Below are 16,397 nucleotides of genomic sequence, written 5' to 3'. Positions count from 1 at the left end.
TACAAACATTTTTATCTTCCATCTACGCTCATCTTTTTCAGATCTTTCTTCAGGCCTTTTTATCTTCTTCTTTTTTTTTTCGTAATACAACAAAAATTTAAGAAGTGAACTTCTAAAAGTGACTACAGTTAACAGGGGTTAACTAATTAATGGTTAATTAATGGTGAACATTTGCATTTTAATCCCATCTTGACTATTTGATTTAAAATCCACGGTGGTGGCGTGCAGAGGCAAAAAAAAAAACCCAAACAAAAAATTGCCACTGTCCAAAAACTTATAGACTGTGCTGGGCCAGGAGAGGTCTTCACTGTTTATTGTATATTACCTAAACTTGGCAGCCACTGTGAAAATGAGTGCTAAACCCTAATTCATTTTCCACGTTTCATCGTTTGAAATATAATTGTTTCAGTGGTGATCAGTTGAAAAGTGTTTGCAGATGAGTCGGCATCTTGAAAATGAAAACATGGGTTCCCATGAAGTAATCATCTAGTTTGTCTGCAGTCTGTCCCCATTAAAATTACTAAACCCCATGAATTTTAACCACTTTTCAAGTTTCAATTTTTTTATTTGGTATTTCTGATTGAAATTAAACCAAACAAACAAAAACAAATATGGACACACTCTGTAGCCTGCTGTCAGCAATGCTACTGTACACTTTGACTAAATTCACTTGGTTGTTTGCATTATAGGACACAGACACAGCAAGATTGCTATCCTACTATGGATTTCGGGGCGTTACTTCTGTTGATTCACTTGAAACATTTCTGTGTTCGTCTTTAATGAGAGTTTCTCTCACTTGCTTGAAGTGGGTGGGAGTTCATTCCCTGCAGCAATCAGGATTTTGCAACCTTTGAATCAAGATATGATGACAATTATGGGGTTGTTTTCTTAAGATGTCAAGCCTCTGCTCATTAAATTTGTTCAAAACACACCCACACAGTCCTGGTGAAGCAGATTAGCTTGATAGCTAGTTGAACTCCTACCTTTAAATCTGATTTCGGGTTATTTAATCATGACTATTCAATGCTACAGAAAAAGAACACTTTAATTTGAAACAACTTTTGGATTTGAAAGGCTTTAAGATCACATTTAAGATGGCAATTATCGCCTCTTCCTATAAGCTGTTTGAATTGTTGCTTGTATACATGTTAATTTGGGTTCTGAGTGATAAAACCAAGATCAGTTTACTCTCCGGCAAATATGCATCCATGTTGTGCTAAGGAAGATACTATTGAATTACACCAATTACAATATATGTGGTAGTGCTGAATTCTTATTCTAATACCTGTCAAATATGCTTTCAGACATGTCTACTTACCAGGCTGAGAACTGCAGATTTCCAAGGAAACAAATCTCTTTAAACCCTCTGCAACAAATGGTTCAAAGATCCCTTATGCAGCTTTTGTATTACAGTCTCTATGAACTCCATTTAGCTTACCCAATAAACGCAAAAAACGCTCCCATAACGACATACACGGAAAACAAATTGAAGAGCAGGTCTTTCTTCTGTGCACCAATGTTGTTGTTATTTAACAGTTTTTTAGCCTTGAGTCAGTTTTTCTGTGACCCAGTGTATTTCTGACAGTGAATAAATGTTCCCTGGCAGTACTTTAGTGAAAAACAATAGATGAAAGGAGTGGAATGTTGACAAAAAGCATGTATGTGTAATAGGATTACATCTGTAACCAACTCATTTTACAGTCTTAGCGCCTATGCCGATGCTGCCTTTAAAACTCCTTACTTACCCAAGAATAAGAAAAAAAATCACTGACAAAGCCATTCCTAACCTTTGCCCACAATGCTCTAACATCTATTAACCAATCATGTCAGAGTCAGATTATAAACCAAAGGCCTCCATCCCTGGAAATAGTAACACCGCAAGAAAATATCACGGGCTTTTCCCTGCGGGTCGATACGGCAGGTCAGTTCTGAGGTCTAATATAGTAACCTGCGAGCCCTTGGTAATGGATAGGCTGGGGACACGGTTGATAGCGCGGATTATGTGCGCTGGGCACTAAGGACATGAGTCGAGGTATTGTGGCTGTGGCGAGGCAGTGCTAAGATCAATAGCTCATTACACGGTGCTGTCAGGCCATGCCACAGCCCCGCGGCCGGCAGTCCACCGGGGGATTACTGGCGTGATTGTCAGTATGATGGAGAGACAGTCTGGCCCAGGAGAGAGGCTGGGACTGAGTCTCTGTGGGCTCGCAATGTGGAGAGCCTCCTCCAGAGTAACACTCTGATTTCTCTAGGGAAACGAGGTTCAGCAAAACACAATGCAGCTCAGTGTCATACTGAGTTTTGCAAAGGTGAATTTGTGTCTATGGATTCCAGTTCTGTGTATAAATTTATTAATGACTTGTTGCTAAACCTCATGAATTTTACTCGGTTGTATCTCTGGTGTATTTTTTCTTAAAACAAGTTTTATAGCATATATAAAAAAAATCGATGCTACTGTTACCGCCAATTATCACTTCTTTTTTTCTGTAGTTTGGCAGGACAGAGGTTATCGATAACACTCGGAATCCTGATTTCGTCAGGAAGTTTGTCCTGGATTTCTTCTTTGAAGAGAAACAGAATCTAAGGTTTGATGTGTAAGTAGCCTGACTTTGCTTGCTCTTAATAAATCTAAAGTAATTTAAACATGAGCACACTGTGGAAAAACTGAAATGGGGAGGCAGAGATAATTAACCTAGTAATGCCTTTGATTACACTTCAATAATTTATTTTCTCTGTAGATCCTCAGTTTATTGACTTTACTAAGTAACAGACCAAAGTCAAACACTCGACTGTTCACAGAATAGTGAAGTGGTTAGCACTGTCACCTCACAGCAAGAACGTTATTGGTTTGAATCTGCTGGCCAGTCTTTCTGTGGTGAGGTCACATGGTCTCCCTGTACGTGTGGGTTTCAGTTTAGCTGGTGGTTCAAAATTAGCTGTAGGTGTGAATGATTGTCAGGCCTCTGATGAACTGGCGGCCCAGCGACAGCTGGAATAGGCTACTTCCTCTTCCCCCAGCACTTTTCAGTATCATATACATGTATATATACCCATACTTAAGGGGCATCCACATGGAAAGAGACTAGCATTAACATAGAAACCAGAGACTATGAGATGCTAGCAGACACAAAGTGGGTGCACATGGGGTCCCACTGTAAAGTTTTGTTTTTTTTTACTTTTAGGCAGGCAACTGAGTGGCAGCAAAGGATACTCAATGTTTGATCTGCCAGGGGGATGTAAATATGTTAAACTACTATAATGCGTTTAAGCAGTGTATATTACTGCATTTCCATAATTTATTAATTTATACTGCTTATTATTTACTTAAAAACAAATTGTTTGCTGATAAATACAATCACGTTGATGTGATGCATTTCAGAGGAAAGATCCTAAAATATCATTAATGTTGTTATTCATTAATTTTGAAAAAATAAAAAAATGTGAGAATTCTTAAGAAATATTATTATTATTATTATTATTATTATTATTATTATTTAGTTTGGTTTATTAAATAGAATTTAGGTTATTGGAGATTATAAAATCATAGACTGTGTATAAAAGATGGATGTAGATGACATCAACTGGTTAGTGAAGTCCTGCTGTGAAGCTGAGGATATTTTAGTGTTGCCAGTGTTTAAGAGCACATTTCACACTTTCACACTATGCAAACAAAAGCCTATTTTATCAAAGAGTCGCCCCCTGCTGGCAGCGATAAATAATGTTTGTTTAGGGTACATTCAGACCTGGAAGCGTTATTCACATGCTTAAAAATGTCTTCCTGCTAGATAACCCAGAAGATAAAACTCTGCAATTGGTCCTATAATCAGACTTTTCTGCTAAGTTGCAAAGTCATGGCATCACAGTAATGTGGCTGATCACTGCTGTGAAGAAAACAAGCAACAGAAAAATCATGCTTCTCTCCTCTGACCAGAGTTACTCTACTGCACTTTTCAAAACTGTAATAAGCAGGGCAGTTGTGGAAGGTTTTGGACTAATTTGAAACAAATATTCAAGACCTATGTGTGGCTTTTTATCCAACTTTTGGACTATACTCTAACATTAAGTAAGCAGACTCTTTTTTTGTTATCACACCTTTTGGTTCCCATGTGAAAAGAAAAATCAGTTTAAGAGCTTATTACTCTGACTGTTCAAACCTGTGTGTTTCAACTCCAGGGTTAACAAAATTTCTCTAAGTTAGAACTGCTGCTTTCTGAGTAAACACCCTCATTGTTCCCAGACTAATAACAAGGAAGCCCATTTATGCACTTGTCCAAAATCTCCTCCAATATAAACTCACAAGTTCTTCCTCTTGTGCCATCTATTTGTTTCTCACAGGTACAATGTGGACTCCAGAAGCTGTAACATATCCAAACACGTAAGTACAGTATGTCAACCTCAAACGACAGTTTTGACTCAGAGCTGAAGGCTCCTGGCAGCATTCAAATGTATCATGTTATTCAGCATTACTCACGCTGTAAATGCTAATTTACAGTCAATGAGTGCAGCAGCTGACAATGAATCAGCGTGAAGAAAATTCCTGTTTAATAAGTGGAATTCCATCCCATGACAATGTCTTTTATTCTTCTTCTTCCCCACTAAAATAAATCACACTGGAGAACAGAAGGTGAGTGGTTTCAGCTGAAGAGTGTTGGTCTCATGAGTCCTTGTATTATTATGTCCTTTATTCATTTCATTTTTTTTATGTTCCAGTATATTTCAGCATTCCCAGAAGAATCTTGTGATTTTTCTGTGTGTGTGTGTGTGTGTGTGTGTGTGTGTGTGTGTGTGTGTGTGATTCATTCCCTTTAATTTCATCATATTTTTTCTCCCATTCTTTCATCTCATTTCATCAAGGACAAACAGCAGCAGCTCCCACCTGGAAAGCCCCCCTCCCCGTAGTGTTGTTCCTCATTTTGTCTGTCTGCATTTTATCATTAACTCAGGTAAAAGCAACTTTCACAACTCCACTTCAAAGTGAAAGCAGCTGTCGTTGTTGTTCCAGGCACTATACTACAGCAGATTGTGCATGTCAGGGCATTTACAGGAGCTACACGCATACCCGCTTTGCAGGACTTGCACCTACACCTGCTCGCACCCACACACCGCAAACATCAACGCTCTGCCCTCGTTGCTGTGCAGGAGTTTCATTATGTTGTGTCATCGCCTCTTTTTTTAATGTTGCCATATGGTTTTCTCTGTAGTGGTTGGGAAGGTTGTAAACTTCCAAATCTGTTGTTGTCAATAAAAATGCTGAACGAAGGGGAAACCTTTATTTCTACTAATAGGACATTTGCCCCACACACAGTGTCGGCCCTTTTAAGAATAATCAATCGGTCAACAAGCAGCTGAATAATGCAGTCCTCCAGGACTTCCTGGGCTTGACCTAGTTGGAATAATGAATGCTTATGTAAATCACGGACTCAAACTCTGAAGTTAATGTTTAATTTAAAATGGCACTTCAGTAAGATGAGATTAAACTTTAATGGAACTTTAATAACTTTAATATCTTTGATAATATCCCTATTGATTTTATAGTCTTTCTCAACTGTTATAGAGCCCATTATCTTTAGTGTTAACCCTTTAACGTTAAAACACTGAAGAGCCAGAGGTGTCTAGTCAGATGTTTCATAGAGTTTAATGGGCTGGTTCCCTCGTTGCCAACTTTTATAACTCTAGTGGATAAAATTGAGGAGCTGCAAAATGAAACGAGCATGTGCTGTCACAACCCAGGCCTACAGGACAGGGCAAGACTCGCAGTGATCCACATCATGAGTCCAAGCAAACGCCAAAATAAGTGATACCAGAGCAAAGGTGAAGCTAAAAGGGAGGCATGGGGTGGCGCTGATCCCCTAACATTGTGTTGTCACATATTGCAATGAGTACTGCCCTCCATTTAACAAAACTAAAAAAAATCAAGGCTTATTCCAAAGGTGACCACAGCTTGTCCATCAGGGCCCCTCAGCTTTGGATTACAAATAGACGAGTCTCAGGAAATCTGTGACTTCTTTGAAATCACTTGGACAAACCCATTTTTATAAATTTGCTTTTATCTAATGTCTATCTCGTTTGTCACTCTCATTTTAGACCTTAAATGCTATTGTGTGTATATTTTTTAACTGTTTTGTGTATTTTTGAATTTAATATCAATATATCCTATATCCCAATGTCTCTTTAACTTGGCTCCATTTTATTTCTGTCCTGGTTTTTGTATTTTACTCATACTTGCGTGTCAAAACACCCCGTACTCTGTTTTTAAAGGCGTTTAAATGTCATATTAGTAATAGCAGTAGTATTAGTTTATCAAACAACTATGTGTGAACGATTTCAGGGGAAAAAGAATCACAGTACCCTTTTGGTGGGAAAAAGCCATTGTTGCACACAGTGCATCCCTGTATATGTAACTATGTTATTTAAAATAACATAATAATAACTATCCTGTAGGGTCTAAAGTTAACAATGGCTCCATTATAATTATCTGCAGGCATATATTTATATTTCTACTGTAGTGTTTTTGAGCCTGTTTTGAGGCCTAGGTTATTGATTAGTACTGTCTTGCAATTAATTGTCTTCTTTCTACCCTTTCCCCCTCGAAGGACTTTCTGGGCCAGACCTTCTGCACACTCGGAGAAATTATCGGCTCCACAGGAGGAAGGCTGGAGAGGACCCTCTCGTAAGTCCCTCACACCCTTTCTATTGTCTCATTGTGAAATGACTTCCCTGCTTTTCTGTTTATTTATTTATTTTGTTTAAGCGGTGAATCATAAATAGAAATTATGCACATAAATAATTTCTTCAGCTGGGCAGAATGAAACGAGTCCCCCCTCCATCTTTTGTTTCATTTTTATCGATGGCTGCTGGGGAAAACAACATCTCACTGATGCAGTGTGCACAGACTCGCTCGGCTAAATAGCCTCATCTATTACAGCGTTAGATCAGAGTAAGCGAGACCAGGCAAGCCTGCTGTATCACTGCACTCTGAGCTGTTGCTCCTGAAGTAGTATTGAGTTTTACTGTGTTGAACAAAAGTGGGATGTGCAGTTGAAGTCAATATAACGTTGGATGCTGACAGATATACAGAATGCGCTCATATTTTCTGCAAGGCAGCATGTTGATAGTAGAAACCAATGCTTTTCTTTTCAGATAATAAAAGGTGGATTAGTGTGCACTCTTTGTGAGCTCAACCCCCCCTATTTTTTTCACACTGCATCCCTGCAGTGTCAGATAACACCCAGTGTTCTGAGGAGTGAACAAACTGCTGGGAGACAGAGAGAGATGTGAGGTCAGAGTAGTAACCGGCCAGATTTGAACCCATTTTATTGCAAGGACGAGGCATCTCGCTTTTTCTCTGCCTATACAGTTCAGAGTTCATCTTAAAGGGTGCAAGGAAACAATTCTTCTTCTCAGTGGCCCTCACAATAGCCCTTTGTGGAGCAGCACATAAATTAGAAGCTGGATTATATGAGCTCTGTGAGTGTCACTGCTGCTTTATTGTCTTAAATTTTGACTTAAATTTCCTTGATGTAAATGATCAGTGGACTCACTTTATGATAAACTGTCACTGACTGGGAATGATATACACGTGACTGGAGGTTAAATCCTGTGATGAAGGTAGTCACACTTGTCGAAGTTTGACAAAAGAAAATAACATTTTTAGACTCCACATTTCTCGCTCATTTTTCTCTGATCTGCCACAGACTACTGGTATAGATAAAAAAGTAGCCTTTTGGCTATCTCTGGCATGTTTACATTGATCTGTCCCTTTAAAATAGATACGTTCAAAACTCAAAAACTTTGCTTTCCTTCAAAACATTGTAAGGTACTGACATGTACGCCACCAGGTAATAACCACAATTTAAAACCATGCAATGAAACGAATCTGAGTTCAAAAAGTATCTGACTCAGAACTGTGCGATTCTGACTACACCTCACCTTGTAGCACTGCGTGGATGTCTTTTCATGATTCTAATGTGTTTAAAGTTTGTTAAAAAATGGGACAGTTGTCCAGTCTTTACCCAGAATCCAAAGGGATGTACTTAAGCCTTGTTTTATCCAACCAATAGTCCAAAGCTGGATTTAGTTTATGATAACATCAAACAGAAAAAAAACATTGGAGGTTGGTACCACAGACTGTATATAACAGATGGATGCAGACATTGTGATATCAATCAAAAACTCAAGTTTGTCATTTTAACCAACAATTTATGAGATTTTTTTTTTTTTTTTTTTTTTACCAAACATTACAATATTTGGGCAAGAGTGCAGAGGTGTCATCTAATGCTAGTGTTGGTTAGGGTTGGTTTCCCTAAACCATGAAATACTTTCTAGAAAAAGTGTTTATTGAACCTGCTGACAAATTTTAAAACAACAAATCTAAAACTGTTTTGTATCTATGAGTTTTAATTTGTATTATTTTTGCTATATCCACTATTGTTGTGCATTATATAACAAAGTTTTACTTAAAAAAATATTAAATATTAATAATACATTTTGTTTTACGATTTTTTTGTGTGAAAACAATCACATGATGATGTAGAGCGCTTAAAAGTTCACAATAACTCATGAATCAGCCGAGAGATATAATCTCTCCAGCGTGTCCCCGGTCTGCCCCGGGGCCTCCTCCCGGTGGAACATGCCCGGAACACCTCACCCAGGAGGCGCCCAGGAGGCATCCTTGTCAGATGCCCGAATCACGTCAGCTGGCTCCTTTCGATGTGGAGGAGCAGCGGCTCTACTCTGAGCCCCTCCCAGATGGCTGAACTTCTCACCCTATCTCTAAGGGAGAGGCCAGCCACCCTTCGGAGGAAGCTCATTTCTGCCACTTGTATCCGCGATTTCGTTCTTTCGGTCACTACCCACAGCTTGCGGCCATAGGTGAGGGTAGAGACGTAGATCGACCGGTAAATTGAGAACTTCGCTTTTACACTCAGCTTCCTCTTCACCACGATGGACCGGTGCAGCGTCCGCATCACCAATCCGTCTGTCGATCTCCGGCTCCCTTCTCCCATCACTCACAAACAAGACCCCGAGATACTTGAACTCCTCCACTTGGGGCAGGAACTCTTCCCTGACCAGTAGTGGGCACTCCACCCTTTTCCGGCTGAGAACCATGGCCTCAGATTTGGAGGTGCTGATCCTCATTCCCGCTGCTTCACACTCGGCTGTGAACCGTTCCAGAACACAAAATGTTTAAAGGATAAATATTACACCAAAGAAACACTGAGATAATTCATAGAACCAATAAAAAAAACTGCCTAGTGGTGGTACAAAAATCAGGGGCTTGTCATAATAAACAGAATCCACATTTTGGGACCATGAAACTTTCAAAAAAAAGATGTTATGCTATGTAATTAATTATTAATGAAACGTAGATCAAAGATGACCAGACTAACGGTGGCCAGACCAACCTAACATTTTGACTAATTAGTGGTCTCTGTTTTTTTAGCATGACAGATACAGAGACCACTGGAAGAAAGTGGACCTTTAATTAAGGAAAGGAAAGTAAACAAAACCAAACAAGTCAAATTCAAACATTTTTCATCTTCTCTGTAGAATTTCTTGTTGTTGTCTACGTTTGCCAGTTAGTTCTTTTGCACTCCCAAATGCCTCTTTGACGTTGCTCATGGTGGTTTAGCTCAACAAACAGCAACAGTTCAGCTTCTAAACAAATACAATTTCCAGTCTATTGATAGCAAGTCTGTGTGGGTTTGTCCTGACTGGAATGGTAGTACAGTGTGTGAATCACTGCTTCTGACTTTGGCTTGATGTGGTGAGTCAAGTCGGCTAGAGGCTAGCTTATGTCCCCCTCAGCTGTCCCTTGCCAGAAGCCTTATTGACATGTTTTAGAAAGCTTATCATGCTCAGACAGACCAAACAATGCGCCTGCTATTGTCCACTTTCTGCCCAAATGCCATGGTACTGTGTGAGTGAGGGATGAAGAGGAAAAACAAAGAAAGTGGTGAAAGATATCTATATTTTCATTTTTGCTTCTTTGGAATGTAAAGTCGATGTGCTGCCAGTGCTTAAATAGCAGGCACGAATACAAAAAGGAGCCATTAGATGCGAGATTATAATAAAATACATTTAATTTTACTGCTTTTGATTTGTCTTCTCTTAACTATGGAACACGCACTCACCACCCCCTACTTTTCTTTTAAATGAAATTGGCTTTTAACGATGGGGACAATTACTCAAACTCATCACAAACCTGTCGGAAGTGCCATGCCATTAATCATCTTTTCACTGTATCCATTATTGCAATTCACCTTGAGGAGAGAAATTACAAAAGTGACATAAGTGAAAGGTTACATGCAATAAGACCCCTGACAGAGGAATTTTTATTAATGACTGATTCTGTGATTGATGGGGGATAACAGCACTTGGAGACAATCACTGGGGGATTTTCCAACACTATCCGACAACTGAAGGTATGATTGTGGAAGAATTCCTTTTTGTTCTCATGCCTTCAATGGGGTATATATTTTATAGCTTAGCTTTTAATTGAATTGTATTAAATGTTCAGTAAAACTTGTAAATGTCAGCAAAGGAAAATCTTAAGACTGGATAAACATTTTAAACGATATAAGATCATCCCTCCACCCATCTATCCACTATGGCAACAAGCAGGAAAAGTCCAAACCTCATTTTCCTGGGCCACCTCCTCCAACTGTTCCAGAGAGGAAGCCTAGATCTTCTCAAGTCAGGCGAGAGATCATACCCCAGGGCCTGGTCCCATTAGGACCGCCTGAAACTGCGCTAACCATGTGAACTGGGCAGTCAAGGGCAGAGGCCCCAGAATCACTTGAGCGTGCTTCTGAAATTATGTTTCTTTTCTATTTAGTCTCTATAAGAGACTGCTGTTGTTTTTAAGAACTTGTGGCTTAAAGTGGAATACAGTGGTATGCCTTTGCCATGGTTATTGCATCTGTATTCACTACAGTACTGTATAGTATACTGTATTCACTTAGTGTTCTTTGTGCATCTTTGGGATGTTTTTTCATCTTTTGCCTTCTAGTTATTTCCATCAGATATAGGGGAGGGAGGGATTTGAAATTGCAGGTTCTTCCATTTTCATGGAGCAAAGGTTTCAGACTGGCTAAGATACAGAGAAGAATGCACACTCTGCCACTGGAAAGACAAGTGTGTGAGCCATTTTTACAAAGGTTGTGGGGAAAATATATCTCTAGGGTTTGCATGGACTCCCCAGTTATGTATATATATTTCTCATAACTTGACATAATTTTTTAAATTTTCTTTAATTAATGCTTTTTAAAATTATAAATGTTTTGGGCTCCCAGCGGACCCCAATTAAATGCACCCAATTCTGCCTATTGCATGTTTAAGAACTGGAACTGTTTATTCAGTTAATGTTAACTATAGGCTCTAAATTAAAGTGTCATACAGCATCAATGGGATTAGGGGCACTCTGGCAGTCACTTTAAATTAGAAATACTTCATTCTACATTCATTCATTCTACGTGGGGAACTTATCAGATGTCACTGAATCTACTTGTGACAGCTGGGCCATACCCTGGCCATGCCACACATGAAAAGGAGTGGTGCTACACTTCAAGCTCTAATCCAAGCAGCAGTAACCCTCCTGGGAGTGAGGGAAAACTCCACCTGCTGACTGTCTAATGCACAGCTGGAAATCTGCTTGAAAAAGGTGTTACCTTTGCTCCTAAATCACCGACAGGAATATTGAAACCTTTTGGCAGCATGCCCTGAGCATAGCATGAGGCAATATAATAATAATAATATAATAATAATGGATTGCATTTATATAGCGCTTTTCGAGACCCTCAAAGTGCTTTACAATTCCACTATTCATTCACTCTCACATTCACACACTGGTGGAGGCAGTAGGTGAAGTGTCTTGCCCAAGGACACAACGACCGAGACTATCTGAGCCGAGGCTCAAACCGGCAACTTTCCGATTACAAGATGAACTGCCAGCTCTTGAGCCACGATCTCCCTCAAATTGTGTGCTACAGTGTTATGTAGTGTGTGTTTAGCATTAGCCATTTTTAATTATTTCTTGTCCCTGAAGAGCTTGGTTCATATTGCCGGCAATAAATCAGAAGCGTTCCTGTGGGCGTGGGGTCTCTACTACCTTTGTCAAAAATTCTGTTAACATCTATGGACAGAATTTACAGATGCAGCTGAGGGGTGATCTCAGGATCTCATCTCTGCTTTTTGCAGATGATGTGGTTGTCTCTCGTTCTCACTCTCTCTTCTTAAAGTGTGATTTATGGTTCTGCAAATGATTGCATACAATATTTGGATTTTTCCGCTCAAAGAGGGCATGAAAGGGGTTTTCACCCACCCCACACACGCTCCCATGCAGTTCTCCAACATCCTGTCTCCTGGAAGCAGATGACATATGCAACATAACTGTTTTTAACACTTTTATTGTTTTTAGCACACAGTTTCACTTCAGCCCTTTGTATGTTATTACTCAGTCTTCTCCGTGGCTGGCTAACTGACCAACAACAATACAAGCAAGAGTGACCTACAGATTGATTTTACTGCATAAACTTTGCAAGCATAACTCTATAAGCAGACAGACCATACTTGGACTCCCAGCGGACAATGAATGTGGTGCCTCTGCTGTACCACAATTCTGCTTAACCCTTCATCAGGCAGTAACCTCCAGCATGCCCGGAGGTGGTTTGCAGCTGAGCATGAAGCATCAGGAATGAGTATGGGCACCTCCAAGTCTGTCACCCTGCTTCTCAGCCAGAAAAGGTTGGAGTGCTCACTCTGGTTTTGTTCATAAGTAAGGTGAGAGCAGAGGCCAATGGCAGGTAGATTGGTGCCATGTCTTCTGTACAGATGTTATACCTGTATATTGCACTGAATAGAGACCTGGGTGTGAAAGTGAAGGTGGCAATTGACAGGTCACTCTAATTTCCTGCCCTCACTTATTCCGAGCTATGGGTAGTGACTGAAAGAACAAGTGGCAGAAATAAGCTTCCTAGTTGCTTCCTGTGTGGATGCCCCTTAACACTAGAACTGCTGACATTCCAAACAAAACACAATTAAAAACATACAAAACTCCCGAGTGCCTCAGGAATTGTTGTATGCCATCAACAATAGAGACAAAGCTTGGTCCAATGGTTCATCTGGTGCCACTCCAGGGGACTGCCTGTCCTTTCTGCAATAAAGAAACATCTGCACCCACTTGATTAAGAAGGCTAAATCAAATTACTACCAGTCATTACGGTCCTCATGTGATAATGGAAATATCATCTTGTGAGAATATGAAAGGTCACGTCTCCTGCTGCAACTCATAGTAGAATGTGGTCACAATTCTAACAGCCCGACCAGCGCTCAGTGTTTCAACTGTCAGTTCTTAACCATTGTTTTTTATTTAGTAGAGAGAGTCACTAAAGCCTTGATCTTCTTCTATTTTCTTTGAGTTTGGTGACTGGTGTAAATTTCCATGGAACCTTAGAATAATTTTCCGCTAGTATTTACTTGGTTTGACTCGACTAACCTTGGGTTCTGTCATTTTACATTACAATCGAGTACCGCCTAATGTACCTAGTACTGGTTATAGTGATGTGGAGGTCCAGCAATGTCATTTGCATGTGACACAAATGCCACAAAAACGGAGGATGTCAAGGCGATGATATACTGGCTCCTCGCTGTATGGCTTTTTTGCCATGTCCACACTAATATGTTTTCATATGAAAACACAGCTTTTTCTCTGTGTTTTGGCCTTAAGTCTACACTGAGACTGTGTTTTCGATCAAGGAAAAGCGGATACATTTGAAAACACTGTTTTCACGTCGCAGTGTGGACAGCGTAACTGCAGGCTTTCGTAAATTGTGCTATACAAATAAATAAAATAAATGATGACGAAAATGATATGATGCAGTCCAGTGACCAATTGAACTAAGATGGCGGAGGGCATTATACTGCAGTTGTTTTGTTTGCTATCAATTTTGACAGCCCTATTAAAGATTAATATCGGTTTGTACATGCTTTAGATAGCTTCTCTTTAAATTCTTTAATTCTCACTCACTTTTGCAACTTTGTACGTTTGTGTTACTCGCAGCAACAACTTCACCTCATTGTTAGTCCATTTAAAAAACCCGGTGCTTTTCCTCAACATTTTGGTGCGACGTTTCAAAGAGCCGGACAGTAAATAAATGGCAGACAGAAATGACGCAGGTTGAATCATCTAACATTTCACGCATGTGCAATACAGGAACGTAAGCGTTTTCAGTCGTTTCAGTTTGGATGAACAGCTGTTCTGAAATGATTGAAAATGACAGTGTGGATGTGGAGCTTTTTTAGTTTAGTTTCCACTAAAAACTTGGTTTTTACTTTCATGAAGGAGACGCTCTCATGACTCATCGAGTGATGCCACTGACTAGCCAATCGATGGCATGCAGTCTGCTGACGTCACATTTTCAGGTTGCATCACATTGCTTGGAACCCTGGCCGAGTAGGTACTAAAAAGGTACCTGGTATCAGATACTACTACCTAATGGAAAACTCTAAAAACCACCTTGAGCCATGCTGAGCCGACCCGAGTAGATACTAGTGTAAAAGAACCCTAAGTGTAACATTTAAATGAGACCTTTAATAGTAATTTCCAGCATAAACCTTTTCATCCTTGGACTCTGAGCTCCTCGGTTCATCTTCTGTCTTTAAGACTACCTCCTTTTTAAACCATCTTCCTTCAGATTGGTTGCTTTTTGTAAACATAATCCCAGCAGGATTATGTTGCCAATAGTAGAAATACAGTCTGAAGCCTAAGCTTCTAATCAGGGATTATTTGTACATACACTTAGCCACAGTTTTAAATATTAGGCTATGTTTAATATGAGCATCCACCACTGTAATATACAGTATATGTATATGTGTATGACAGCAAATAAGGAAAAGCATAATAGGTCCACTTTGAACAACTCACTAAATGTGGAGCCACAACAGTCTGGTTTTCCCCTGGGTCACAGCACAATAACAACTGCATTTTCACTAATTGGTAACATTTTTCCTCCACTGTGGATAAAAACAGTTCAGTGCTCCTTTTTTCAATGACCTCTCATAGGCATGTCATACCGTTGATCACTCAAGCCCTCTTAGCATCAGTAATGGATTTCCACAGGTCTTTATTTCTGGTCCATTACTGATTTCATTAAACAACTTTATTCATCTTGCTCAGTTCTTCAGTGGCCATTTCTTTGCAGATGGCACAATTTTATGTGCGCCACGCTCCAACTCATCTTCAGTTTGCTTTGATTGTTTTTCCTATTAAACACTAATTAAACACAGGATTTCTTTCTTATTCAGAAAAGGCTAAGTACATGACATTCTCAACCTGCACCAGTGACTGACTTTCAACATTCATATTTAGCAGTTAAATGATTATTAAAATTAAATAAGTAGTGGATTAGCAAAATTCCCACAATAACAGTGGTGTTACAGTATAGCACTCCTGCAATATCTGATACAAGAGCATGATAATACCACTATAATGGTTACAAACAAGAATAATGCACATAATTGCTTCATGTCAGTGTTACTATGTGCACATTACAGCAATTCATCTTCAATTAGTTTTTCTGTGTTTCTGATTTGCATTCTCCCCAGCGTTTGCCAGTTTGTTTTTTACTACAATTTATTGTATACTTTACCCTCAGTCATTTGATAAATGCCAGTATTATGAGCCTTAAACCTTCAGAAGTTTGAGTGAAATTCATCTTTAGTGTCAGCATATTTTACTAAAAGTGTGGATATTTCATGCTAACATTGCTAATTCTATCACAGGAGGAAGTGTTATGATATATTGCTGGGGGAAATATTTTGTCATGCTCCATACTTCATATTTTCTTTGCTCTTTGTGACTAACTTCAGCTTTCTTATTCAACATTATTATCCACACCATGAGATTGATTGGGTTTATGCTCTGTGAGGTATCCTATAACCTTAAACCCGAAACCCTGAAATCCTACACCAGTGGTGTCCAAACCCAGGCCTCGAGGGCCGGTGTCCTGCAGGTTTTAGATGTGTCCTTGATCATCACAGCAGATTTAAATGGCTAAATTCCCTCCTTAACATGTCTTGAAGTTCTCCAGAGGCCTGGTAATGAACTAATCATCTGATTCCGGTGTGTTGACCCAGCGTGATATCTAAAACCTGCAGGACACCGGCCCTCAAGGCCTGGAGTTGGCCAGGCCTGTCCTACACCATAGTATGTGGTAGCATCTTCCTATGAATGTAACAACACTTTGCATCAACATTGTCCACAAAGACTGTGATTGTTTTGTTCACTATCAAAAGAGTTTAAATGGTTGTAAATGGTGGCAATGCATTTATACAGCTATGCCAAAGGTCCTACATAGTTCATCTATGTTTAACTTTAACTGTTTGTACTTGTGCTACGC

The 16,397-nt window shown here is 39.6% G+C and overlaps 1 protein-coding gene across 2 annotated transcripts in view; it reads left to right on the top strand.

Moving 5' to 3' along the window:
* cpne9 (copine family member IX) overlaps positions 1-16,397 on the top strand; it is a 109,705-nt gene that overhangs the window by 38,006 nt on the left and 55,302 nt on the right. For both annotated transcript variants that reach the window (XM_040013709.1, XM_040013708.1), the window contains exons 4-6: positions 2,491-2,594; positions 4,336-4,375; positions 6,591-6,670. In XM_040013709.1, the coding sequence (XP_039869643.1) occupies positions 2,491-2,594; positions 4,336-4,375; positions 6,591-6,670 (224 nt within the window). The remainder of the gene's footprint in view (positions 1-2,490; positions 2,595-4,335; positions 4,376-6,590; positions 6,671-16,397) is intronic.

The sequence above is a fragment of the Simochromis diagramma genome, unplaced genomic scaffold, assembly GCF_900408965.1.
Source record: "Simochromis diagramma unplaced genomic scaffold, fSimDia1.1 OVJJ01000705.1, whole genome shotgun sequence".
In the NCBI taxonomy this organism is placed as follows: Eukaryota; Metazoa; Chordata; class Actinopteri; order Cichliformes; family Cichlidae; genus Simochromis; species Simochromis diagramma.
Note: the sequence above shows the minus strand (reverse complement) of the source record. Positions and strands in the feature narration are given on the sequence as shown.